Source organism: Penicillium vulpinum (assembly GCF_028829585.1).
Source record: "Penicillium vulpinum strain IBT 29486 chromosome Unknown utg000003l_segment0_segment0, whole genome shotgun sequence".
Taxonomy (NCBI): Eukaryota; Fungi; Ascomycota; class Eurotiomycetes; order Eurotiales; family Aspergillaceae; genus Penicillium; species Penicillium vulpinum.
The window spans coordinates 5,392,072-5,415,015 of record NW_026643243.1 but is presented as its reverse complement, the minus strand read 5'-3'; the positions used below and the strand labels follow the sequence as shown (position 1 = coordinate 5,415,015).

Sequence of the window (22,944 nt, the reverse complement as noted above, 5' to 3'; positions counted from 1 at the left end):
TTGCGCATGTAAGATGCTCCTGTTTCAAATTATGCAGTCAAATGGATCCCAGAAAGCCACACAAGTCCATTGTAGAAAGATCGCGGTGTAGAGGCGATTAGGGCTGGCGGCAAAAGCGCCAACGGAAGAAAAAGCCAAGAGTCTCCACATCCTTCCCTTTTGGGCTTTTGCTTTTGGCTCCATCCTCCACGAATTATTACTTTGTATATCACCACATCGTTACACCGTCTACCCAACTAAACCCCCCCCCCCCCCTTACCGACTCTATCTCTTTTCTCTTTTTTTTGATCTGCCGCTATGTCTGCCGATCTCGACCAAAACCCCTCCCCCGCCGACCTAGCCGAACGCGAACGTGAGAACAAGGAGCGCAAAGCTCGCGAGGATGCCGAACAGGCTCAACTCCCCTACAAGTGGACACAGACTATCCGCGATGTGGATGTGACAGCACCAATTCCCAGTAACCTCAAGGGCCGCGATTTGGATGTGCTGTTGACCAAGAACAAAATCCGCGTCGCGATCAAGGGACAAGAACCCCTCATTGAGGTATGTCGACTGTCTCCACTCCGGAGATTACACCGTACACTCTAAATCAACACATCAACTCGATCAGCAAGCTAACTACCCCATTTTCCTTTTCAGGGCGACCTTCCCCACACCATTCTCGTCGACGAATCCTCTTGGACTCTTGAGACCACTCCTACCCCGCCCGGCAAGGAAATCAACATCCACCTCGATAAAGTGAACAAGGCCGAATGGTGGCCTCACGTTGTGACCACCGCCCCTAAAATTGATGTCACAAAGATTACGCCCGAGAATTCCAGCCTAGGCGATCTGGATGGTGAGACTCGCGCTATGGTTGAGAAGATGATGTATGATCAGCGGCAAAAGGAGATGGGCGGTCCCAGTAGTGATGAGCAAAAGAAGATGGAAATGCTGAAGAAATTCCAGGCTGAGCATCCCGGTAAGTTGTTATTGTCCCCTTTCAATCATTGTTCACCTCGCCGATCCCTGGAGACGAGTCCATTCTTTCGTTTTAATATGTTGCTAACATGCGGTCTTGCAGAGATGGATTTCTCTAACGTCAAGATGGGCTAAATCCACTATTAGTATTCAACGATACCTAGCCCTTCGTTCTCTATGCAAAAATATCAATGTATGAAGTATGAGTTATACGGGTGGATGATCTTCGATGAATGATGAATGGCGTTTCGAATCCAATTTCCAAAACTCGGTATGAATCTCCGGTTTATTTATTCCTGGAAGTAGATGTCTTTTATTGAGTGTCCTGGTCGTCTTCTTATTGTTTCTTCTCATTTTGCCAAGCGTACAAATACGAGAATTACCTTATGAGGAATAGCGCTATTCAAGTCGATCTGTCTCTTTGCCCCGTATTCGCCATCACCACATGGCACTTTCTCACTCTATTTGGACATATGAAGTGAAGTCATGAGGCTGATTAGAACAAGGCGCAGTTCTGCAGACTTGAGCCTCCTCTCATTGCCCCGCGCCCGGCTAGGGATCTCAGCCGCATGTCTATATCGCAACCCAATATCTCGATCTCTTGAGCCGCCCAACGTCAGCTTTTTCGTACAATTTTCAGCGTATATTTGGTTTAGGTACATCGTCAAATATTCCCCTTGTTCAAATTTATACGTCCAAAAACAATGGACGATGTGCAGCCTAAGGCCAAAACCAGGCCACACTCGTCTAGGCACGTGCCGGGACAGAATATGGCTTTTCGAATCCCGAACTACAAAAAGGACCCCCTAGCGTACGAGTCCGAACCGTCCGAACATGTCTATCATTCCCGCCGGTCTCATCGGAAATCCCGCGCCGGCTGTGTGAACTGTAAGCAACGAAGAGTCAAGGTACTTCGGACGGCCCCATTATCACGCATCAGCTAATAATGATTGATCAAGTGCAATGAAGCAAAACCCCATTGCCTCCGATGCCAAAAACATGGCGTCGAGTGTGACTACTCGAGCCAGCTAGCTCGACCTCAAATGACCAATAAGATTGTTTCCAAATTCATCAAAACCAGCCCCGAGTTGGTCTCGATTGATTCTCTAGCTTCTTCAATTTCCCTAATGATGGTCGCGGATAAGTTGAAGGAATTACTGCAATTACCCTCTGATACCGGTACCAAGCTGCCGAGAGCACTTACAGATGCCTCGGCATCAGCCCGCACTCTTGAAGCATTGCATCATTTCCACAAAGCTCCAGCCTTTGCAACCGAATGCCAAACACCTATTCGCATAGTAATGGGTAAAGTGGTTGAACTTGCATTTGAGGTAAGCCTATTCATAGTTTTAGAACACTTCTCCCCTATATCCGCCATAACACTATAACCCTATAACCTAATACAACTCCAAACTAACCTTAGAACCCCCAACCCTAGAGCCCTTTCCTCATGCACGCCATAATAGCAGCTGCAACAACCCACCTCTGCACCCTCCTCCCAGACAACAAAGCCTATCGCCTCGCAGAAGCCTACCACTGGCAACAAACAATAAACCAATACTCGACCGAAGTCTCGACAAACATAACCCGCGCAAACATGGACAAGTTATACTCCACCTGCCTGATGATCAGCATGCACTCCTTCATCCAAGAAACCTTCAACCCGCGCGCCTCCTTCGTCTTCTCCACCGACCCCACAGCGCTAACCTGGCTCCGCCTGCAAATCGGCCTGCGCTACTTAATCGAGTGCACGCTGCCCTGGCTCCCGCAGAGCATGTGGTGGACTGTATTCATGACATCGCGGGATCCGTCCCTGGACTTCGAGGATACGCGTCCTGGTCGTGTGGGTCTTGATCCGGACTTGGCAAATCTTTGTGGGATTCGAGATGATTCGACTGTTGAGGAGAATCCGTGTTTGTGGCCTTTGAGGATGCTTATGCAATTGTTGCCGTTTGAGAGGAAGGCAGATAGTTTTAGGGTTTATAATACTTGGATGGGGAGGTTGGAGAATCCGTTCTATGAGTGTTTGCTTAGGAAGGAGACGCCGGCGCTTGTTGTGTTGGCTTGGTGGTTGGGGCTTATGTGTTATGTTGAGGAGTGGTGGGTTGAGATGAGGGTTCGCTCGGAGTGTACGGCTATCTGTATGTTTCTTGAGGATAGTTCTGATCCGTTGGTTTTGAAGTTGTTGGAGTTTCCAGCGTCGTGTTGTGGGTATTTGCTTAGGCATGAGCAGGAAGGGGCTAGGTTTCTTGAGCTGGATTGAGGTTTGGGTGAAGTTGGTTACTAATTTTAAAGATTCTATACCTTGGAAGCTGTCCTTCAATAATTGCCAATGTAGTGGCCATTGCCATCGAAACTAGCTGGGCCCATAGTCTCTCTATCTATTCCTATCGCTTATTTGCTTGCCAAGTAATCATTCTCACCTGAAAGCTTGACTCCGTTTATTCAGTGGCTCTACCCAGTTGCCTCATCAGATGTCTGGAAAACGGCAAACCAAAAGCCATATGCCTAGGCGAACTATCATTTGGAGATAAGTACTAAGGCCAAGCCATTTCCAAGCTTCAATTTACATACATATGTAGGCTATATGTAGGCTCCACTTAGTTTGCCAAGTCTGTGATTCAAGGAATCGGGCTATTAAACGGTGGATACTTACGGAGTATATTGGGTCTATTTGTCAAACCCAAGACTATCCATAGTCCTAGGAAGACCCGATTTCACTGATAACTGGTCTAAGCTTATACGTAGTATGATATCATTACTTGATATAATTGTTTTACAAACCGATATAAATGATATATCTCTCTGGAAATGTATAATTTAGTACAACATAGTGATATACGGAGTACGCCGTAAATAATGATATACAACATATGCAGTACACAGCGCTAGCAAAAAGATAGCGTAGACTTGGCGGAGCCACATTGACTAGATTCTAACTACAACATAGGGGGTTGGTCACTAAGGGTGGTCGGCGATCGTAAGAGATCATCGGTGTTTGTTTCACTGGAGCCCGGATTGAAGCCTATGTTGTACAACAGTAAACAAAAAATCGAACAAGAAGGCTAAGAACTAGACTTCGGAGTATCCGTGGCTTCAAAGCTTTGCTCTATGGTGCCTGTGACCTGTGTTCCCAGTGCCTATCAACTGAATCGGGCTAATATTACAGCTCCATGAGTGGCTATACCTATGATTCTGTTGAGAACGTTACTTTTCCTAGTGGCGGAATCAAGGCACGAGACAATAAGCCAGCCTTGATGTTGCGCTATATGCTCAAGAATGTGGGATATGGCTACATTAAGAAATTTTATGATTATACAATTCATCACTTCGAGGACAGAACCACGCATTTTCACATTACCTTTGAGATTTCTGTAAACATGACTTCTTCCAAGGTCAAGCGGCAGAATGACTTAAGAGTCATGATTTATTTCCAATTTCAAATCTCTCTTATTTCCAGCCACGGTAGTAGAGGTGCATCTACAGCTCTTGCAATCAGATGGCAGCAATATGCGAAGGCTGGAAATGCCGAAGTGTCTGGGTTTGTGAGCAAAACAACAAGGCCTTCTTCTGTACCATTATCGGTTTTACCATCAGACTATGGACGCAGGCAATGACATGAGTCGTCTCGTTTCAATGTACCTGGAACCTGGCGAGTAATTACCGAAACTTCTGAAACTTTCAGAGCAAGTAGGACTCGAGGAAATCTAGTTTGGAAAGGCTGTCTTTTGCTGTTCGAAAGTGGTCATTTTTGGCGTCAATTATACAGGCGTAAAAGAATTTGATCAAAGAGCCTATATATGCCCATCTAGACATGGTTTGTCGAGGGGTAGGTGATAAAGCTAGACAGGGAGCATTTGATTCGACACAATGTCTATAGTGTATTCGAGGTTATCATGATTGTTACACTATTTATGCCTGCCCGGATGCGAGTGAGTACCAAGGTAACCGAGGATCTCGATACAGTGTCCTCCTGCATCCATGACAGGCGAGTGAGTATATGCAGGTCAATATTAGGTATCCAAAACTATCCCAAAAGCAATCCCTTTTGGCGCCAAGTCCCAGTCATATCGTAAGTATTTGATCAGTGTCCATAAATGATCTCATCACGTCATGTGCAATAAAACAGCACCAAAGGAAAAAGATATGCAGAAAGGAGAGAAATGCAGCAATGATGCAAAAAATAAAAGAAATCCACGATGGACAATACCAGATCGCCCAGATCAAAAGATCGGTGTGGAAAATTATTAAACGAGGAGCTGATAAGCAAAAAGCAGCAAGCAAATGTTCTTTCCGCAGTTATTAAATGAGGCTGTATCACCGGCTCTCCCAGGAGACCCGCCGATGACGACGAATGGATCGATCATCCTCATCGGAGTATGTAGGTCCAGTCCGCGAGCCGTTCATGCGGGCAGCAGGCGGCGGATTAATGATGACTGCCATAGCGGACGAGATGGACATGGACCGCGAGCGGCTCAGCACTGCGGAGTGGCGGGGTGAGTACGGCGGTGGTGGAGTATCCCTCGTTGCGGTAGAGGTATTGCCGTAGCTGCTCGGAAAGGAAATGGCCGACGAGCTATCGGAAGTGACATCTTCATCGTAATGACTGGCGTTCTTTTCGTCAGAGGGGTAGGAGTCCTGGGACTCGGAGGAAACCGGCGGGTCACGCATATGGGATTCTAGAGTCTTCTCGTGGAGGCTCATTGGACGGGGTGTGTACTGCGGGAGAGGGACTACGCTAGAATAGCCCCCATCCTCCGAGTCAGAGGGCGGGGGTCCGTGCCCATGGCCCCCGGTTGAGGATGCTGAGCGAATGTATTCGCCTTCCCCAGAAATTACAAAGCATCCTGTCTGAGTGCTGTTGAGGTTGGATCTCTGAGTAATCTCTGGGGATGGATGGGACTGCGAGTGTTTCTCATCCTGGGTGGTGAAGCATCCGCAAAGTACGGAGAGGAAAGACATGACTCAACGCGGTGTCTGTTTTTTTAATTGACAGCGCCAAAACCAATAGCGACTTGGCTATAGCGAGAGGAAGTGGCCCGTGAGAACTGTCCTCTAGACAAGAACTATCGTATGAGCAGTTCTGCTGTTGAGCCTCAAACGCCGATAGTGGGCTTAACCCCACTTGCGTCAATAAACCCCACCTGAATTGACAAACAGGGAGACTTGAATGTTGGAATCAGATTTGAATCTAGAAAGACAAGTTCATACATAGAAAGAAGAGAAGAAAATGAGGGGTGAAAGAAAAAGGGCAGAAAGGACAGATGAGAACTGACCCGGCGAGGCACCCGCAGGCATCCAGATTCCCAGAAAGTCTAATTGGGTCCCGATAAGATAGGAAATCTGTATGCCTAAGGCAACAAAATTGGAAGCATTCATTCTTGTTAATGTAGAGTTGGCTCATAATAATAAGAAATCTTGGAATGATGTATGTTTCAAAACGACTGCTTAGTAAATTATACAGTCCTAGGTTTTGCTGGGTTAGTATTGTGATGAGCGAGGTTGTATAAGCTTCAAATATGTCGGAGACGCCATTGAGCGTCCATTGGCCCCGAGCAACACTGCCCCAGGAAAAGCTAACTCATTTACACGAGCCTCACTCTAGTTTATTAGGGGTTGACAAAGAAGCATAACATCAAGAAGGATATCTGCTTGAATAAACTTTAATGAGTCTTATACATGACTCTCAAGTGTTCTTCCAAGTTCATACATAATTGGGCAGTTGGGCTAGCATTCATGATTAGAGGTAGAAGGATCTCCCCGGATGTATGAGAAGGGACTTCCTACATGTATTGATCCCTCAGTAAAGCATCTTAGGGTTGTTGTAGCTGTCTACAAAAATCGATAAGCGATAATCGATAAGATCGGAAAGATAGGTTAGGCGGTGTACAGAACTGCCCAGATGGTGACTATCATTGGCTCAAAGGTGGAGTGGGTCGAGGGGCAAGAAAGCATGTGGGCAAAATAAAGTCATGTGATTCAATCACCCCACCAATCGCGTCGCCGCCTGTATTTTTTTTTTGTTCTCCCCGCCTTGTCCTCGACGATCACTTAGTTGAGTGATAAGATTTTATTTCCATAACTAATTCCAAATTCTGAGCCAATCAGAACTACAAAGTTCATCCAACATCATGACCGTCGATCTTAATATCGAAGAGGTGACACAGAATGTCGAGCCTCCTCAGGTCGCCGCCCAACGTCCCCAAGATCCCAGCAACAACCTAAAACGGACTGACCCCTTTCAATTCGGCTCACGATACCTTGAAAAGGGGGATGATGTTTTTGAGTTCAATGCTTGGGACCATGTCGAGCCAGATGACGAGTTTAAGGCCTTTGCCGAGACCCAATATGCGAAACAGCGCGAAACACGCGTGTCGGACTTTGATCGCAACCGATTCAACAACGACCCCGCCAAATGGTGGGACCTTTTCTATAAGAACAACACAGCCAACTTCTTCAAGGATCGAAAATGGCTGCGCCAAGAATTCCCAATTCTTGCTGAAGTGACACAGAAGGATGCCGGTCACCAAGTCGTCCTGGAGGTTGGCGCAGGTGCTGGAAACACCGCCTTCCCATTGCTGGCCAACAACGAGAACGAGCACCTCAGGATTCATGCCTGTGATTTTTCCAAGTATGCCGTGAAGGTCATACGCGAGAGCGAGCTCTACAACGAGAAATACATGTCCGCTGATGTCTGGGACGCATCTGGTGCACCTGACGAGAACAGCGATGCCCTCCCACCTGGTCTGACGGAAGGCTCAGTTGATGTCGTTATTCTAATTTTCATCTTCTCTGCCCTGGCCCCTAACCAGTGGGACCAGGCAATCCGCAATATCTACCGTCTCTTGAAGCCCGGTGGCCGTGTGTTGTTCCGTGACTACGGCCGTGGTGACCTTGCCCAAGTGCGATTCAAGAAGGGCCGATACATGGCCGAGAATTTCTATATCCGAGGTGACGGCACGCGCGTTTACTTCTTCGATAAGGACCAGCTCGTCGACATGTGGAGTACTTGGAGCGCAGAAAACGGCTTGCAGATTCCCATTGGTGATGATGAACCAACTGAAGAAGCGTCCGAGACAAAGATAGAGGAGCCATCTGCCGAGGCCAAACAACTTGCAAAGGACAATGGAGCATTTGAGGTCCTTAACATGGGAGCTGATCGACGGCTGATTGTCAACCGTGGAACCAAACAAAAGATGTACCGCTGCTGGATGCAGGGTAACTTCCGGAAGCGCGGTGGAACTGAGATTGAGGCTAAGACTGCCACCGAGAGCACTCAATAAACTCTGGATCACTAGTTCTACGATGGTCATTTCGGATGGCTATAAACCTTCACCAAAATCTCAGCCAAAGATAGGAAATTTATTGTCCACCAACAAGTACGGGCCATAGTCAGGTTCTTGTGACAGTCTTTCCTATCGTCCAAACTTGATCTCGCGATTTTCGCCATAAAATACTCATCATGCTGAGATCAACCTTCTATGCCGTTGGAACATTTCCAGTGGGAAAAGCTGAGGCGGTACCCTCAAAGCCACGAGGGAATGGCGTGAGTTGCTGTTTATATAGAGCAATGCCTCCATGATGGCGTTATGAATGTACGACACACCTATTAGACCATGTCATTTAATTTGCAAATACAGTTCAGAACCAATGCCTACCACATAGAAGACCATTCCAAGATGCTAATGTACAAGGTAAACTCTAACTACATGTATACACACAAGAATAGTCGGCTGTTTATGTGGCCGCTGTCCTCGACGACGTAGGACTTTGATAAACTGATATTAGAGACGCCATATGGAAGAACATTCCAATGTGTTTTTGGACGTTTTTTTAGGCATCTTTTTACATGTATACCAAAAGGGCAAAAATAATGTAAACGACAAGATCTTCTATGGATAAAAAATGTGTTTAAAAAAACCATATACCAGGAGGATACTTATACAACGTCTTTTTATACGATTTGAACAACTAACTAAGCATATTGATGATACAAATGATAGGAAATGATTCCGAAATAGAAATATGAAATATGTGAAAAACCAAAGTCGTTTTGTAAGTCTAGGCAAATATCAACAAAGGCAGTCTACAAGACGTAGATTCCTGAAGTGCAGCAAACGTGTCAAAAGTACATACAGAACAACCAAAAATTTTGTGCACCCCTGTATCTAGACAGCTAGAATGGTACCAATAGGGGGGAAAGAGAGAGACATCAGAGTTATATACAAGCTAATGCTCCAAGAATCGAAGAAGAAGGGACAGAAAATCGAGACGAACTCCATCCATGCACGCAAAATGGACATCAACGGTGACAAAGCTCCCGCAGAAATGAGATAGAAAATTTTCGTTGCAAGGGACCATAGCAAGTCGTGACCTGCAGCAAGTTGCAAGTCCAAATGTCTAATCGCTGTATGTTGAAAAGCGAAACCATGTATCACATGAGATTTGTTCATGAGCAAAGGGCAAAGAGCAATCGGCAATGTAGAGATATTGGTGCAAGTATGTTTGTTGGAAGGTATTTTCACATTGTCAGATTCGGACACTCGCCCTGAGCTCGTAGGAAGGCTCCTGCGAACAAGTCCTGCATGGCGTGGTAGTGGAAGAAGATACCGCCCAGGACAGCCAGGTGCCAGATATTGTGGCTGCCACCGAAGTAATCAAAAAGACCTGGCTTCCAGCGCTCAGGAATCTTGGAGGCGTAGACACAAGCACCGACAAAATAGACCATAATGCTCTTCAAGACTGGTGCATAGAAATACATAGTCCATGAGAAACCACGTGTATAGGAGAGCTGAGCGATGGGCGAGAAACCAGTAAGTGCTAGGGTCACATAGAAGCCCACGCGGGCCCAAGCCATATCGTGGCGGTTGAAGGTTGGATGCCACGGTAGAATGATGCCACCGATGCCCAGTGACATGGTAAGCAGAATGTATGTCCACCGGGAGAGGGGCTCGCAATAGAAAGCAGTGTATTCAGTCGTCACAATCGAGGCAGCGACTAGCATAGAGATTCCAGTGTAGTCAACACAAGCGAATCGTTCCATCAATGACTGCGAAGCGATACTGTTCATAGTATGCCAGATAGTGCTGCAAACTAAACATTTGCATGCAGCAAAGAAGAAAACAGCAACGATTGTGATGTCGGATTTGGAGCTCATGTGGAAATTGGTGTGAAGCGGGTAAAAGTAAAAGGCGATGGCTAGGACGATGACAAGGCCGATCACATGAGACCAGATGTTGAACATCTCATTCGAATAAGTGAAGATCGACGAGACACATTCCACCTTGGAAGTGGTGAATCGGTAGCCATTGATAATGTGCGGGTTGACGCGCCATGGATGAGGCAGTTCATGGTAGTTGATCAATCGCTTCTCCTGGGCCAGTCGGATTGCTTCTTCAACGGTATCTCGGAGAGTATCGCGAGTCCGGCGGGCACACTCCATACCCTCATCGACGATTTCCCGGGCATGAACCAAACCCGAATCCATCGCTTTCAACCCGTCATCAATAGTGCCATAAATGCCGCGATCACGAACCGCTTGCACTTTGTTCTCAAGTTCGACTAAGAATGACTCCATTAACCGCACACCGGCTTGCGCCTTTTGCTCAAGAGTCTCCTTGGTTGCCAGAGCTTCATTGTATCCATCCTCGAGGGTTTCGACCAGAATCTTTGCCCGCTTTTTTCCACTTCCCATCAGCTCTCCCGAGGCGAGGGAGCATTGCTCCCTCACAGCCTCTAGAGTCGCATAGCCCCGCTTGAGACTGGCATCAACCTGCACCATATGGGATTTCCGGTATTGCTCGATCCATTGCATTCGACGTTCGAGTTCGGCCAAGAAGAGTTCGACCTAGAATTTGATTAGACACACTGTTGCCAGGGTATATTTTCCACCAATAATGCATTCACATACCCTGATAAAGACGGCATCGGCATCTTGATAGTCGCACGAGAGTCTTCTAGAATGAGCGTGGAACGAATGTCTGCGCCGATCACGGAGAAGACCAATCTCCTCGTTCGGGGTCGCAATACCAGAGGCAAATGCCTCTGCTTCGGGATGAGACTCCATCGCTATTGAAGAAGTGCTGCAAGCCATGGGGCGTAGTTAAGAGATCATCCGTCAAGCCTCAATCGAATGCCATACAGAGTGTGAAGGGCAGGTGACTAGCGTTGAGATGCAAGGGTGAGGGATGGGACCCGGATTAGGACTCAGACAAAGCCTTGAGTTGAAACGATCTTGCTTAAACAAGGAATGAGGGGCACATCTAGTAACTAAGAAAGTACCAAAAAAAAGGAGGGGAATGGAGGAATGTAAGGTAAACGGGGGGCGCTGGGGGAAAAAAGGCCAAGAGTTCCCCCAACCACATAAAATCCCGAGGGCACATTGCGGCGCCAACCTGATCCATCCATCCCGCCTCAACCTCGTTTTCCGCTTTATCATTCGCCACAGTCATCGGACCTTGAAATATTTACCGGATTTACGAAGTACATGCTCCGTACACCCATCCACAATATGGCTATCAGTGAAATCGTCGCCGATGAGTCGCTCTTACCAGTGCTCCAGACTAGCGCTGAGACTCTGGTTCAGTGCCAGCACCTTCTCACCATATTAAATCCTGATACCCTGCCCAACGATGGTGCCAAGCTCCGAGAATTGTCCTTAGCTGCATCCAAGCAACAGAAACTCCTATTCGCACTATTGGCCCAACTCCGCGGCCAGAATCGGGATGCCATCTTTCGCGTGCGCGACACCAAGCACTCAACCGCGGAGGCTCGACAAGAAATCGACCGGCTACATCTTCAGCTACAGAACTTATACTATGAACAGAAGCATCTGACAGGCGAAATTGCGGCTTGTGAGGCCTATGAGTACGTAAATCTGATTTCCCACTCATAGCGCCCTAGTAACTGACATATTTGCTGTAGTCACAAATACCTATCCCTCCCTTTGATACCGGTCGGAGAATTCTTGGAGCTGTATCCTGAACATCGCGAGTCCAGCGAGCATGACCTCATGATCGCCCGCATCGAACACGAGCATGCTGAACGAGAGAAGCTGGAGCAAGCGCGACAAGAGCTTTTGAAGCGCAAGCAGGGATTGATCGCCGAGAACAAGAAAAGGAAGAACGACCTTGCCAACCTCGACCAAGATCTCGAAAAGTTCATTGATGTATGTTATTCCGCTTCAAGTCTGCCATTGGGCGGTTTGCTAATAAGTTTCATGACGTTCAGGCTGCTAAGCCGATTCAAAAGATCTTCGAGAAGGAATATTAGGCATTGCATGTGGAGGTATAGCGGCAGAGGCCTGGCCTTTTGACTGCTACATCGGATCGGCGTTACTGGTCAATATACCCTTGTTTTTTTTGTGATTTCAAAGTACTCCGAGTCGATAATGACATCCTGAACCCATTTGTGACCTCTTTGGGGATTCTGTAGGCTAGATTGGATGCGAATTTTGGAGCTTCGAGCCGTATGGTGCAAAGTCAGCACATCTGAAGTAATTAAATAAGAGATCACGAAACTACACATATACAAGCTCAGATCAAAGGATACATAATGTATTCATCCCAATGCCGCATATAGTTGACTTGTGTCGCTCCATGCGGTCTAGGTGGTCTCTGGCTTCTCCGCCCGGCCATCACCTTCCCCGAATCAACAATCGACTTGATAAACACGTACTCCTTTGTTGCTCTGGTTTAGAGCACAAAGCATGTCCCGAATATGACGACCAAAACAGGAGACCAGGAGTCTCCTCAGGCCTCAGCCTCTCACGTCGACCAACCCAGCGTTAAGCGCCCTCCTCCCCCAGAAACCCCGGCCGCCATCCAAACGCGATTTCGAGTGATAGCAGCCTTCTGGGCTGTAATTATATTCCTTGGATTTCCAATATGGTGGAAAACAACATCAATCTACCGAGCGTCTCTCCCCATCGAGGAGATGGTGGACTGGGCTGATGGCAAGGTACGGCTTGCGGAATCGCCTTGGGCTATGGGGACTTAATAGATGCTAATAATAGTCTTGATAGGCATGCCGACCAGTCTTCCCTTTGGAAATTCACCTTGCGACACCTTCGATGCAATTAATCGAGGCCCAGCATCTCCTTCGCACGACGCAGCATACTCTCGATGATCTCAACGAGTTCGCAGCTCATCACCTTCGGCTTAAGTTGACCAACGGCAGCACGACGGCAGTTCATAATAGCGAAGACAGCATGGAAAGTGTCAAATATCCTGCGGAAGAGACAGCGGATATTGCATTGACCGTCCGGTTACTGCCTCAAGAGGGCTTAACAGGTCCTCGGTCAGAGCTCCATGCAGCTACAACGCAGCTCGATGTCTTCTACCCGCCGAGCCAGGTCCCAGTACCTTCCTCCTCCAACTCCCCCCTCTCCGCTTTCATTGCGGCGGAGCTGCAGCGATTGTATGGCGAGGAGAAGGCTACCATAGCGCACATCTTGTCTGGAAATACCGCTGGCCTTGACTCGACCTCACCACAACTCGCCGAAGACATCGACCGACGACTGCGCCGATCGATGAAATATGCTCAAACCTACCATCTCTCCTTTTCACTGTTTACCCCCAAATCTGAACCTTCCTCATGGGACATTGAGGCTGCGGTGAACGAATATGTCTCCCCTCTCCTGCAGGCATTATCTCCTATCAGCAATTTCACTGTCGACACGCAAGTACAGCTCTATGCGAACTTTGCACCCACTGCGCCGAAGCCCGAGTATGATGAATCCGAGGTGGCATGGACATTGAAGAAAGAAGATCTCAGTGCCTTCGTCAATGCTGCCGAGTGGCCACTGAACCCGAGCATCGGCAATGGCCCGACAATCAATTTCATCCTATACGTCCCAGACCCCTCGCAGTCTCCACTCATTGTTAAGGAGAACCGTGCTTCTAGTTGGATGGTGCCCCAATGGGGCGGAGTGTTCCTCCTTAACCCCCCGCTTTCCCATACCGAGCAGAGTGGCCCGTCCAATCCTGCCCATCTTTCCCAGGACGCTTTAGGTCCTGCATTCATGACATTCTCTCATCAACTCCTCACACTCCTCGGTACTCCAAGCACCCCTGCCTCCCTTCCACTCCGTCTCCAGACATCTATCCGCATCCGCGCAGCTACTTTGTTGCTCTCTGCTTCATCAACAATGGGCTCGCTTGCTCGACTTACTGAGTCTTTACCCTCCATCCCTATCCCGGCAACCGTAGCTACTTCGGTCTCCACGACTCTCTCTCATTTGGGTGCCACCTGTGCACACTTGCGAGAGGGTCGCTTCGGCGCTGCGCTTGCCAGTGCCCGAGTTGCGGAGACAGAAGCTGAGCGCAGCTTTTTCGAAAAGAGTATGGTGGGTCAGGTCTATTTCCCAGATGAGCATAAGGTGGCGGTCTACCTGCCCCTTCTGGGACCAATTGGTGTCCCTCTTGTTGTTGGGTTACTCAAAGAGCTCAAGAGGATTGCGGCTGGACGCAAGGCGAAGGGGGCAGCATCATAAAGTAACACAACCTTTCGATATTTATGTATTCTAGGAGTTAAATATACACCCATTGAAATTATTCTTCCTTCTATGTATCTACCTATGGATATCTTGAGTTACTGTTTACCTAGATAGATAGGACTCCCTTTCTAGGCATATATCCAGTAGATTGATCTTGCACATAAAGCGGTGCACAATTTTGAATTAGATAGAGAATTAGACAAGTATTTAAACAGATGAGACCAAGCGCTCGAAACAAACTGAAAAACAATAACAAATAGGGATATCTTGGTACACGATCAATATGCCAGAACAATCAAATGCATAAATCAAAGCGACCAAACGCACAACTCGATCAAACCTAACGTAGGCTCACATCGCTCCCTCAATTATCAACGCTCAGGATCCCGGAACGGATTTTCCCGAGAATCATCATGTGTCGGATAAGGTGCATTCCCCTTCCCATCATGAGGATTAACAACGCGAATCAGGCCACTAAAAGTAGTGTCCGGCCTAACGGCAGAACCCTGATACGGCTCAGGCTCGAGAAAAGTGCGAGACTGAGAAAACGACGACTCAGGCGGTGAATATATCTTGATGCTTTCTGTACTCGGCTGGCGCTGCCGTGGCGGAGTAAACGGAGCCGGGGGCATAGGGATTGGCATAGGGACAGGCGGCACATCCTTGTCTAGTTCAGGGTTTCCTCTTGGATAACCGGAGAATAGACTCCGCACTCTGCTGCCGGTGCGATAGATCATTGTGCGAGTGGAGCGTCCTCCTGTAGAAGAGCGCTTGACACGCGGTGGGCTTCGGAGGAAGTCTGTGCGGTAGGAGGTATCGTCTTGGGGTATGGGGTTTGATATGCACAGTCTTGATCCGGACAAAGAGCGTTGGGACCAGTTAGGCCCGGATTTGCCTTCTTGTATATCACATTCGTCCTTTTCCTTTCGAGCACGTCGGAAACAGAGAGATATTAAGAGAGCGGCGACAGCACCGAGGATGGCACCTGGGAAGAAGCCTGCTGCTATAGCTCCAGGTGGGAAGGAGGGACATGCGTTTGATATTTCTGTGCATGCCGTCGAGTTTACGGAATTTTCGGGTGTGGGAGATGGCACGGGTGTGATGGTTGCCTTTGGGGTTGCTGAGCTTGTAGCCGCTGTCGATGACGACGCCGTGTTTGTAGAGGAGATGGATACAGATGCTGTTGCTGTTGCTGTCTTGGTAGGGGAGCTGAACACAGATGTTGTTGCTGTGTTGGTAGAGGAGCTGGATACAGATTTTGTTGCCGTTACGGAGGTCTTTTGGTTCAGGGAACAAGTGTTGTTTTGGCAGGTGTAGCCAAATGGGCAGCACGCATCGCCGCATTTGGGAAGGCTGTCATCCAGACGGCTTGTCTTGATGACACTTTCGGGGTAGAGGGTGACATTCTGCTGCTGTATATCACATGTAATCGGCGAGATGTAGTTACAGTCTTCGCCGGCGGGACAACAGATGGAGGAGCTGCCCTGGTCTAAACTGATGCACGTGGAGTCTGAAGGACAGCAGAAATCATTCGGGGTAGTGCCGCAGCGAGTGTATGAGGAGGGGCACGTGTCTGAGCTTCGAGAGAAAAGATCGAAAGAGCTATGTGCTTGTCCTGATCTGATGCTGGCCATCAGAGTCAGGAGCAGCAGAACGGATGGCCGTAACCTTGTCATACTGGCGGTGCGTATGTAGGCCGAGAAAGAGAGAGCTGTCTCTGATGATCAAATACAGAAGAAGAGTTCTGCCAAATAGCACCCTTGACAGTATTTTCACGTAAAACTCAAGTCAGGTTGTAAGTACAGAGTAGAAAGACCAGCACTGGAGGAAACCTTGACAGAGGTAGATTGTAAAAACCTAACAGACAAGGGCATTGACTTCTATCTGAAACAAAAAAGTAGTCAAAGAACCAGGATATGTCTTTCTTGAAAGGCACTGCCATCCTCCACGTCTTGTAGACAAAGAGTACTTGCACGCGCCGCCGTCCTAAAATAGGCACCGGACTGTTTCAGAGTGAGCTGCATGATTAAAAATGGCAACAATATGAGCGCTAAATCAACTCTTTGTTACAGGGCCACATTAGCCCAGGGATTGCAGAACTAGGATTGGATGAAGGTCAAAGGGTGCAGAAGAGTACAAGGCGCTTAGAGATGAAGTAGATTCGGACGATGTGATTGGCTGTCGGGCCAGGGTCTTACATAACCACACTAGTCCTGATCGGGTAGAACGTCGGGAGGGAAATTCTTCGACGTCGAAGCTCTGTACGATTAACCCGACCATTTACAGCGCCGCTCGTCATGCTCAGCCGATTCGCCAGGCCGCAAAGCGCTTTGCGCGCAGCCTCCTCTTTCTCCCCAGTGAGACTCACTTTCTCCGTCGCCAATCCGACTAGACTGACCGCGTTTTGTCCAGAAACCCACCTCCGCCTTCTCACGCTTCCAGACTCGTGCTATCCATCGCATTCCCCAATTGCAGCACGACGCCTACTATAAGGAGAATGGTGTCCCGGAGTTCCTGTCGCCTGAGGCGTTCGACTTCTCTTGGACCCAATACCAGACTCTTCTCGTTAACAAGCTTAATTTGTTGACACAAGGTGAGCCCGACACTCCGACACTGTGGAACAACAAATTGATCCAATCCGGCCCCAACCGGATACTTGGAACGATATGGCACATAAGAAGACGGGTCTAATATCCGAATTCAATAGATACCGTTGACGCAGATGCCAAACCCGGAGAATTGCTGGTCAAATACTCCAAGCGTCCGGAGATGGCCTCGGTGTTCAACTATGCCTCAATGGCCCACAACAACCACTTCTTCTTCAACTGCTTGGTTAGCAATGTCACTAATTCCTTAGTATATAACATTTGATCCTGACGAGTCTGCTCAATATAGTCCCCCACAGCCACCACCATCCCCGAAAAGTTCGCCAAGGACATCGTCGACACCTGCTCCTCCGTCGAGTCCCTGAAGTTGGATTTCCTGGCCACCGCAAGCTCAATGTTCGGGCCCGGATTCGTCTGGCTCGCCAAGAACCTCGAGCGTGAAGGCATGATGCACATCTTCTGCACCTACAGCGCCGGCTCACCCTACCCGGCGGCCCACTCCCGGCGGCAACCCGTCGACATGTCCACCCACACCCCGGAGACCCAGCTGGGCAACCAGTTCGCCGGCTCAATGGGCGCACATGCCCAGAATCAGAAGAGCCTCGCGCCCGGCGCTGTCGATGTGCAGCCCATTCTCTGTGTTAACACCTGGGAGCACGCGTGGATGATGGACTACGGTATTGCCGGAAAGGACGAGTACCTCGAGCGCTGGTGGGATCGGATTAACTGGGATGTGGTCTTCGACAACTACAATGCTGTTGGCTCAATGAGAAGCTCGCGCAACTCCGCCAACCGTCATCGGAGTATGAGCATGCTTTAAGTTGAAAATCATTTCTGTGTCTGGATAATCTGTATTATATACTATCATGTTTTATTTTTTTTGGTACCCATTGCTCATTCTCACAGGCTTCTGATTGAGCATGTATAGCGATCCATCCAATAGAATCAAATTGGCGATGCTATCTATCTCCCTTCTGCTACCAAGAGTCAATATGCAAGTCTAACAAGTAGTCTGATGTAGTATCATACATGCAATTTATGCCCCAATGCTAAGACTCCACTAATATACAATCCAATCTACAATTGTCACCTCAATCACTTTCTTTTACCCTCAACCTCCCGTATGCGCTTCTCAAAAGCCTCAATCATAACCCCAGCCATCTGTCCCTCGACAGTACTCATAATAGTAGCATGCATCTGCGAACGGAACTCAAACCGCACCTCCAAATTGACCTTAGTCAACGGCCCACCCTGCGCCTCAGTAGGCGAAATCGGCTCCAGCTCCCACCTCGTAGTCAGGTATTCAAAGAGGCCCTCATTTGCGCCGGGAAAGAACCCGCTTAGTCCAGACGAAGAAGAGCTCTTACTAGCCTGGCCATGCTGTACCTCTTTAGCATAGTTGGCTCCGCTCTTAGCCTCAACAGTCAACTTCTCTACGTCACAGATCACGCGCGAGGTGAACGTTTCGCTGAGCGGGCCGTATCCAACTGTTAGGAACGCTTGTGTTGGGTACCCTGTTTCCGGGTCGCGCGCTGTCACGGTCGAGGCTGTGAGGAAGGGAAGGAATTGGCTGTAGGATTCGACTGAGGAGATCACTTTGTATAGCACAGTTGGGTTGTATGGGAGGTTGCGGGTGGCGGTTAGGACGCGGTGCGGGGAGTTGTTGCTATTGTTGCTGTTGGGGAGGAAGGAGGATAGGTCGGGTAGGCCGAATGCTCGTGTGGTGGCTTTGGTGCCATTGCTTTGGAGTAGAGGTTGGCGTAGGCTTGGTCGTTGTGTTGTGGTTATTGTCCTCGTGCTCGAATTGAGTTGGTGGGAGGCTGGGCACACATTCTGGCGCTGGGAGGGTATAGTTGCGCGACTTGGGAGTCGCAAGGTGCGGAAGGATCGCATTGAGGAGGGTGATATAAAAAGGATTTACACGGGTTTGTCTTCGAGTGTAGTGGTTCCTGGCAAGAAAAACGCTCCGGTTCCGTGGAGCGGGATCTGCAGCCGCCTCGGCTGAGTTTCCTGTATACTCTGGATTTGGTTGATGAATTTCGTACTCTCAATACTTTTCTCTTACTGAAAAAAAAAAATCTAAATCTAAGAGCTCTATAATATGAGTGTATTTAAAACATGGGAGAGCTTAGAACTGGTTCAACATCGTGAACGCCTTAGTGCGTACATATGTAGTATCTCGAGATCTTTGATCAATGATGTACGAAACACAAGTATATTCAGAAGATATACGTCTATGGATTTCACCATCGCCATTAAATATGGTCGTTGGCGGCCCTTTTGGCTCCTGAAATGTAACTGTCAAACACATTCTAGAAATCAAGGATCAGTGACGGTTGTGCAAAGCATAGCTAGGGCTCTTACCCAGTCGAATTGAGTGGGTATATCAAGCATCTTTTCAATAGCCTCCAGGGAGCTGTATGATGATATCTGGCCGGGGTTGGGTATTGCGGGCTGCAATTCGCCAATATTGGAGCTGTATGATGAGTATTGTGGATCAAACGCTGCTGCACTGGTGGATTGCATCGAAATATCACCTGGGAACCTTGTTAGCGCGGTCTTGTGAAAGGGAATAGTCAGATCTACTATCTATGGACGCTGCTGATTGCCCAGCAATCGAAGTAGAATATCGAAACTCATCTTTCTTCACCCTTTTGAGGATGATGGTCAAAACATTCACTGCTCGCTGTGAATCTACAGACGGGTGGCGGGATTGTATGAATATGCTATGCGTTTCTTCCAAAAGAAGCAAGAATTCTGCTCGTTCTTCTGCTCGTTCTTGGGGTCTGAGGCATGCAGTATCACCACGGTCTGCATCCTGGCACATTTCAAGACAAAGAATCATTGCCGCATGCAAAAAGTAATGTTGGAGGGTGCCGAGAAAAAATCGCTCTGTGTACAACTGTCCAAAGGGCCTACACTCGGCCCAGATCTCTTTATGGTATCGAAGCGTTTCATGAGCTGCGGCCAGACGGGCTGATCGTGAGTAAGGGTACGCAAAGCTAATATTCAACTTGGTGATGTACCGGCGATGTAGGACAAGACGTGCATTCTGATACAGAAGCTCCAAGGTGAAGCGCCGCATGGTCAATTCCGCTCGGTCCGCGACACACTGCGCCATCGGTCGAATTTTCAAGCAGGAGGGTACCATGTTATGCGCAGTCTCCAAACGACTGTCAATATCCAAGGCCTCATCGTAGTTTGAGTGCTTTTGAGAGAATGCTAGGTCTGTTATCTGACCAAAGACTTTCATAATGATAGATCGGGTCCACATATACAAGCAATCTGTTTCTTCATTCTCTGGCCTCTCGGGTGGCAAATGAACGGAACTTTGGTCGAAGTCAGTGTCCAACAAGTTAGAGGGCAAATGTGTGTCATATTGCCAAGGCTGGATTGTTCGAGGGATGCCGACTTGGAATGAGATTACAGTGTCTAGCTGAACAAGCAAGCCCCAGACACGCCGGCGCATTTCCCCATCAAAGGCAGATAGCATTGGGTAATGGCGCGGATCACGATGGTAGTCCATACGCATAGCCAGACGAATAGTTATTCCGAGCAAATAGGACACTCCAACCTGCGCATCGCGAGACCGGTATAACTCGGCGATCGAATAAAGGAATAGTGCTTCTGGTTTGTACCGCCCTGGGGTAATGTAGTTTGCTTGGATAAGACACTGCGAGGCCCTTTTCCGGAATATATCCCATGACCTGGTAGGGCCCGCTATGCCAGAAGGTAATGGCTCTGAGTATCGATGATATGGAGAGACAGACAAAGCCATGATCGAGTATAAGAGAGAAATCCAAGTAAATGATTGATCTGTTGGGCGCCGCCAGAACTCCTCGTACTCTTTCTGATATGTAGGAACATGGATAGACACTGCTTGCTTATCAGTACTCATTGGCCCTTTTCCCCTTTGAGAAACTCATACCTCGTGCCGGTTCAGAAGAATTAAAGAATCGAGAGATCAGGTGATCGGCTATTGGCCTTGGAGGGATGTCTATAAGCATCTCCTCTTTGCTCACCGGACGAACATGACCAAACAGCAGAACTGGAGCCGAGGAATCATACGGGTCAATCTCGACCCGTTCATGGTCAGAAGTTTCTCTATCCTCGTCTAGGTTTTCTTTCAGATCGTTTACCTTCGTATTTGAGAACCCACCAGCATAATCATCTCGTGTTTGCTTTTGGAGGGTTGTCTCCGCAGCAGGGTCTAGAGGCTCGTCCATTATGGTTTATGGATGGATATTATTATGCTTATTGTGAGCAGCAAATGATGAGGATGAGGATGAGGTAGAAAAGGAAAGAGAAGTGAACTGCCCAGCCTGCGGGGGATCTACGCCTCCCGCTAACCCCCATCCGTGGACAGAGCTTGATACATACTTCGATTCTATCAGGAATACCCAGCCCTCACTGCAATCGCCACAGCTTTGTATCTGGTTTATTTGTGCAGTTCGTATTTATTGGATCTCAGCCTTCATGGCAACTACTTCTCCGGGCCCAATAATCTGCACTTTTGTTTTCTCGCCCTCCTCAAGCACAATCCGATACTCATCCCCGGCATATAATGGGCTCGTTGCCCGATAAGAGATGCGCTGGGGGAAAAGCAAGTTATAATCGGTGACATGTTGACGAGTGTCGCGCCAGAGATCTAGAATATTGATCAAATTCAACGGACCATGTACTACAATATCCTTGTGACCTTCTACATCCCGCGCCCAGGGCAGTGAGTAGTGAATCTTATGAGGGTTGAAAGTCAGAGCAGAGAAGCGGAAGAGCGTCACAGGCGTTTGCACCAGAGTTCGTGTACGGGTGTTGCCCTCAGTGGTGATAACGGACGAGGTAGGGTTTGGGGTCGCGATATGGGATGTTGAGGACGAGGGAGGGGCGCTGGATGGCGTCGATGCAGATGGAACAGGTAGAGCTTTACGGAATACCCAATTGCTATATGAATGTTGTTGTCAGTATTTTGGTCTGTGATATTCTTGAAAAGGAAAGCCCTAACCGTCGGTCAATAATTGACACGCCGTGCTCGTTGGCGAATTCCTTCTCGATTCCAACAACAATCATGTCCTCCCCGGTCTTTTTTACAACTTTGGGCTCGGCACTAAGTACCCGCGTTGTCTCATGCACCTCCTGTCCTACCCGTAGCGGATTGGGTTTCCCATCCGTACGGGGCCACAGCACCTCGCCGCCTGCCCACATGCGCCGTGTAAAGGGCACGTCGGGATTGTATGATGCATCCGTTCCATCCGCCCCAAGTTCACTTTCTAGGAACGCAGGTGTGAAATATGCGAGGTGGTAGCCCGGCGGCACGGGTACTGTGGACTGCGGGGCGGATGCGCCATTGGACAGAGAGGGGGCGCCAGGGAAGAGAGTTGGGCGATTGAGGGTGAGGGTGAGAAGCTGAAGCTGATTTGCATCTATCGTTTGGATACGGGTTTGTGGCCCCAGCGATTGGAAGCGTGACAGGAAGGCCTCGGCTACCGAGGAAGCATCTGAGTGGAGATGCTGAGAGATTGTGAAATTGCGAATTGCGCTCGGTCGGGTTCGCACCTGTATGCGCGGGCGAAGATGTGCGAGTATAGACAAACTTGACGACGACATGATGATTTTGGGAAAACTGTAAAAACAAAAGTAGAGAAGAAAAAGGAGAACGAGAAAGGGAAAGCCAGTGGGGATCTCCAAATGCATGCGGGGAAGCCGACATGCCTCCGAGTCGGCTTTATACTTGACCTTCTAGAATTCCATTGGAATAACTTTTTTCATTTCCATACCATTTGATTAATTAGATGACGTCGTTTGATTTTGATTACAGGATCTTGATAGTCCTATCTGGACTGTAACATGTAGAAGCTCCAAAGTGAAACCAGACTCGGAATTCCG

At 48.5% G+C, this 22,944-nt stretch overlaps 12 protein-coding genes across 12 annotated transcripts; 6 read left to right on the top strand and 6 right to left on the bottom strand.

The window, feature by feature from the left end:
• Positions 1–297: 297 nt before the first annotated feature.
• Positions 298–1,095, top strand: N7479_007096 (NudC domain-containing protein; the record flags this gene model as incomplete). The annotated part of the gene is made up of 3 exons (XM_057254790.1): positions 298–543; positions 640–961; positions 1,064–1,095. The coding sequence occupies 3 exons, from the start codon at positions 298–300 to the stop codon at positions 1,093–1,095; spliced, it is 600 nt and encodes a 199-aa protein (XP_057108652.1).
• A 569-nt stretch (positions 1,096–1,664) lies between these two features.
• Positions 1,665–3,223, top strand: N7479_007095 (Zn(II)2Cys6 transcription factor domain-containing protein; the record flags this gene model as incomplete). Its single annotated transcript, XM_057254789.1, has 3 exons — positions 1,665–1,868; positions 1,920–2,291; positions 2,399–3,223. The coding sequence occupies 3 exons, from the start codon at positions 1,665–1,667 to the stop codon at positions 3,221–3,223; spliced, it is 1,401 nt and encodes a 466-aa protein (XP_057108651.1).
• A 2,054-nt stretch (positions 3,224–5,277) lies between these two features.
• On the bottom strand, positions 5,278–5,922 carry N7479_007094 (uncharacterized protein; the record flags this gene model as incomplete). The annotated part of the gene is made up of 1 exon (XM_057254788.1): positions 5,278–5,922. One exon carries the CDS (start codon positions 5,920–5,922, stop codon positions 5,278–5,280), a length of 645 nt encoding a protein of 214 aa, XP_057108650.1.
• Positions 5,923–7,091: 1,169 nt separating this feature from the next.
• Positions 7,092–8,243, top strand: N7479_007093 (tRNA(Thr) (cytosine(32)-N(3))-methyltransferase; the record flags this gene model as incomplete). Its single annotated transcript, XM_057254787.1, has 1 exon — positions 7,092–8,243. One exon carries the CDS (start codon positions 7,092–7,094, stop codon positions 8,241–8,243), a length of 1,152 nt encoding a protein of 383 aa, XP_057108649.1.
• Positions 8,244–9,481: 1,238 nt separating this feature from the next.
• On the bottom strand, positions 9,482–11,026 carry N7479_007092 (hemolysin III family protein; the record flags this gene model as incomplete). The annotated part of the gene is made up of 2 exons (XM_057254786.1): positions 9,482–10,807; positions 10,871–11,026. 2 exons carry the CDS (start codon positions 11,024–11,026, stop codon positions 9,482–9,484), a joined length of 1,482 nt encoding a protein of 493 aa, XP_057108648.1.
• Positions 11,027–11,470: 444 nt separating this feature from the next.
• Positions 11,471–12,231, top strand: N7479_007091 (uncharacterized protein; the record flags this gene model as incomplete). The annotated part of the gene is made up of 3 exons (XM_057254785.1): positions 11,471–11,826; positions 11,884–12,127; positions 12,190–12,231. 3 exons carry the CDS (start codon positions 11,471–11,473, stop codon positions 12,229–12,231), a joined length of 642 nt encoding a protein of 213 aa, XP_057108647.1.
• Positions 12,232–12,678: 447 nt separating this feature from the next.
• On the top strand, positions 12,679–14,452 carry PIG-S (GPI-anchored transamidase GPI17; the record flags this gene model as incomplete). The annotated part of the gene is made up of 2 exons (XM_057254784.1): positions 12,679–12,918; positions 12,983–14,452. 2 exons carry the CDS (start codon positions 12,679–12,681, stop codon positions 14,450–14,452), a joined length of 1,710 nt encoding a protein of 569 aa, XP_057108646.1.
• Positions 14,453–14,826: 374 nt separating this feature from the next.
• On the bottom strand, positions 14,827–16,131 carry N7479_007089 (uncharacterized protein; the record flags this gene model as incomplete). Its single annotated transcript, XM_057254783.1, has 1 exon — positions 14,827–16,131. One exon carries the CDS (start codon positions 16,129–16,131, stop codon positions 14,827–14,829), a length of 1,305 nt encoding a protein of 434 aa, XP_057108645.1.
• A 396-nt stretch (positions 16,132–16,527) lies between these two features.
• On the top strand, positions 16,528–17,881 carry sod4 (mitochondrial 37S ribosomal protein mS42; the record flags this gene model as incomplete). The annotated part of the gene is made up of 5 exons (XM_057254782.1): positions 16,528–16,578; positions 16,681–16,812; positions 16,868–17,048; positions 17,163–17,287; positions 17,351–17,881. Coding segments are annotated over 5 exons (1,020 nt in total), but the record flags the coding sequence as incomplete, so codon positions are not given.
• A 275-nt stretch (positions 17,882–18,156) lies between these two features.
• Positions 18,157–18,954, bottom strand: N7479_007087 (ubiquinone-binding COQ10-like protein; the record flags this gene model as incomplete). Its single annotated transcript, XM_057254781.1, has 1 exon — positions 18,157–18,954. The coding sequence occupies one exon, from the start codon at positions 18,952–18,954 to the stop codon at positions 18,157–18,159; it is 798 nt and encodes a 265-aa protein (XP_057108643.1).
• Positions 18,955–19,316: 362 nt separating this feature from the next.
• N7479_007086 (putative C6 transcription factor) lies at positions 19,317–21,287 on the bottom strand (the record flags this gene model as incomplete). The annotated part of the gene is made up of 4 exons (XM_057254780.1): positions 19,317–19,373; positions 19,426–19,598; positions 19,648–20,937; positions 20,990–21,287. The coding sequence occupies 4 exons, from the start codon at positions 21,285–21,287 to the stop codon at positions 19,317–19,319; spliced, it is 1,818 nt and encodes a 605-aa protein (XP_057108642.1).
• Positions 21,288–21,518: 231 nt separating this feature from the next.
• On the bottom strand, positions 21,519–22,665 carry N7479_007085 (hydroxyacyl-thioester dehydratase HTD2; the record flags this gene model as incomplete). The annotated part of the gene is made up of 2 exons (XM_057254779.1): positions 21,519–22,002; positions 22,064–22,665. The coding sequence occupies 2 exons, from the start codon at positions 22,663–22,665 to the stop codon at positions 21,519–21,521; spliced, it is 1,086 nt and encodes a 361-aa protein (XP_057108641.1).
• Between the last annotated feature and the right edge of the window lie 279 nt (positions 22,666–22,944).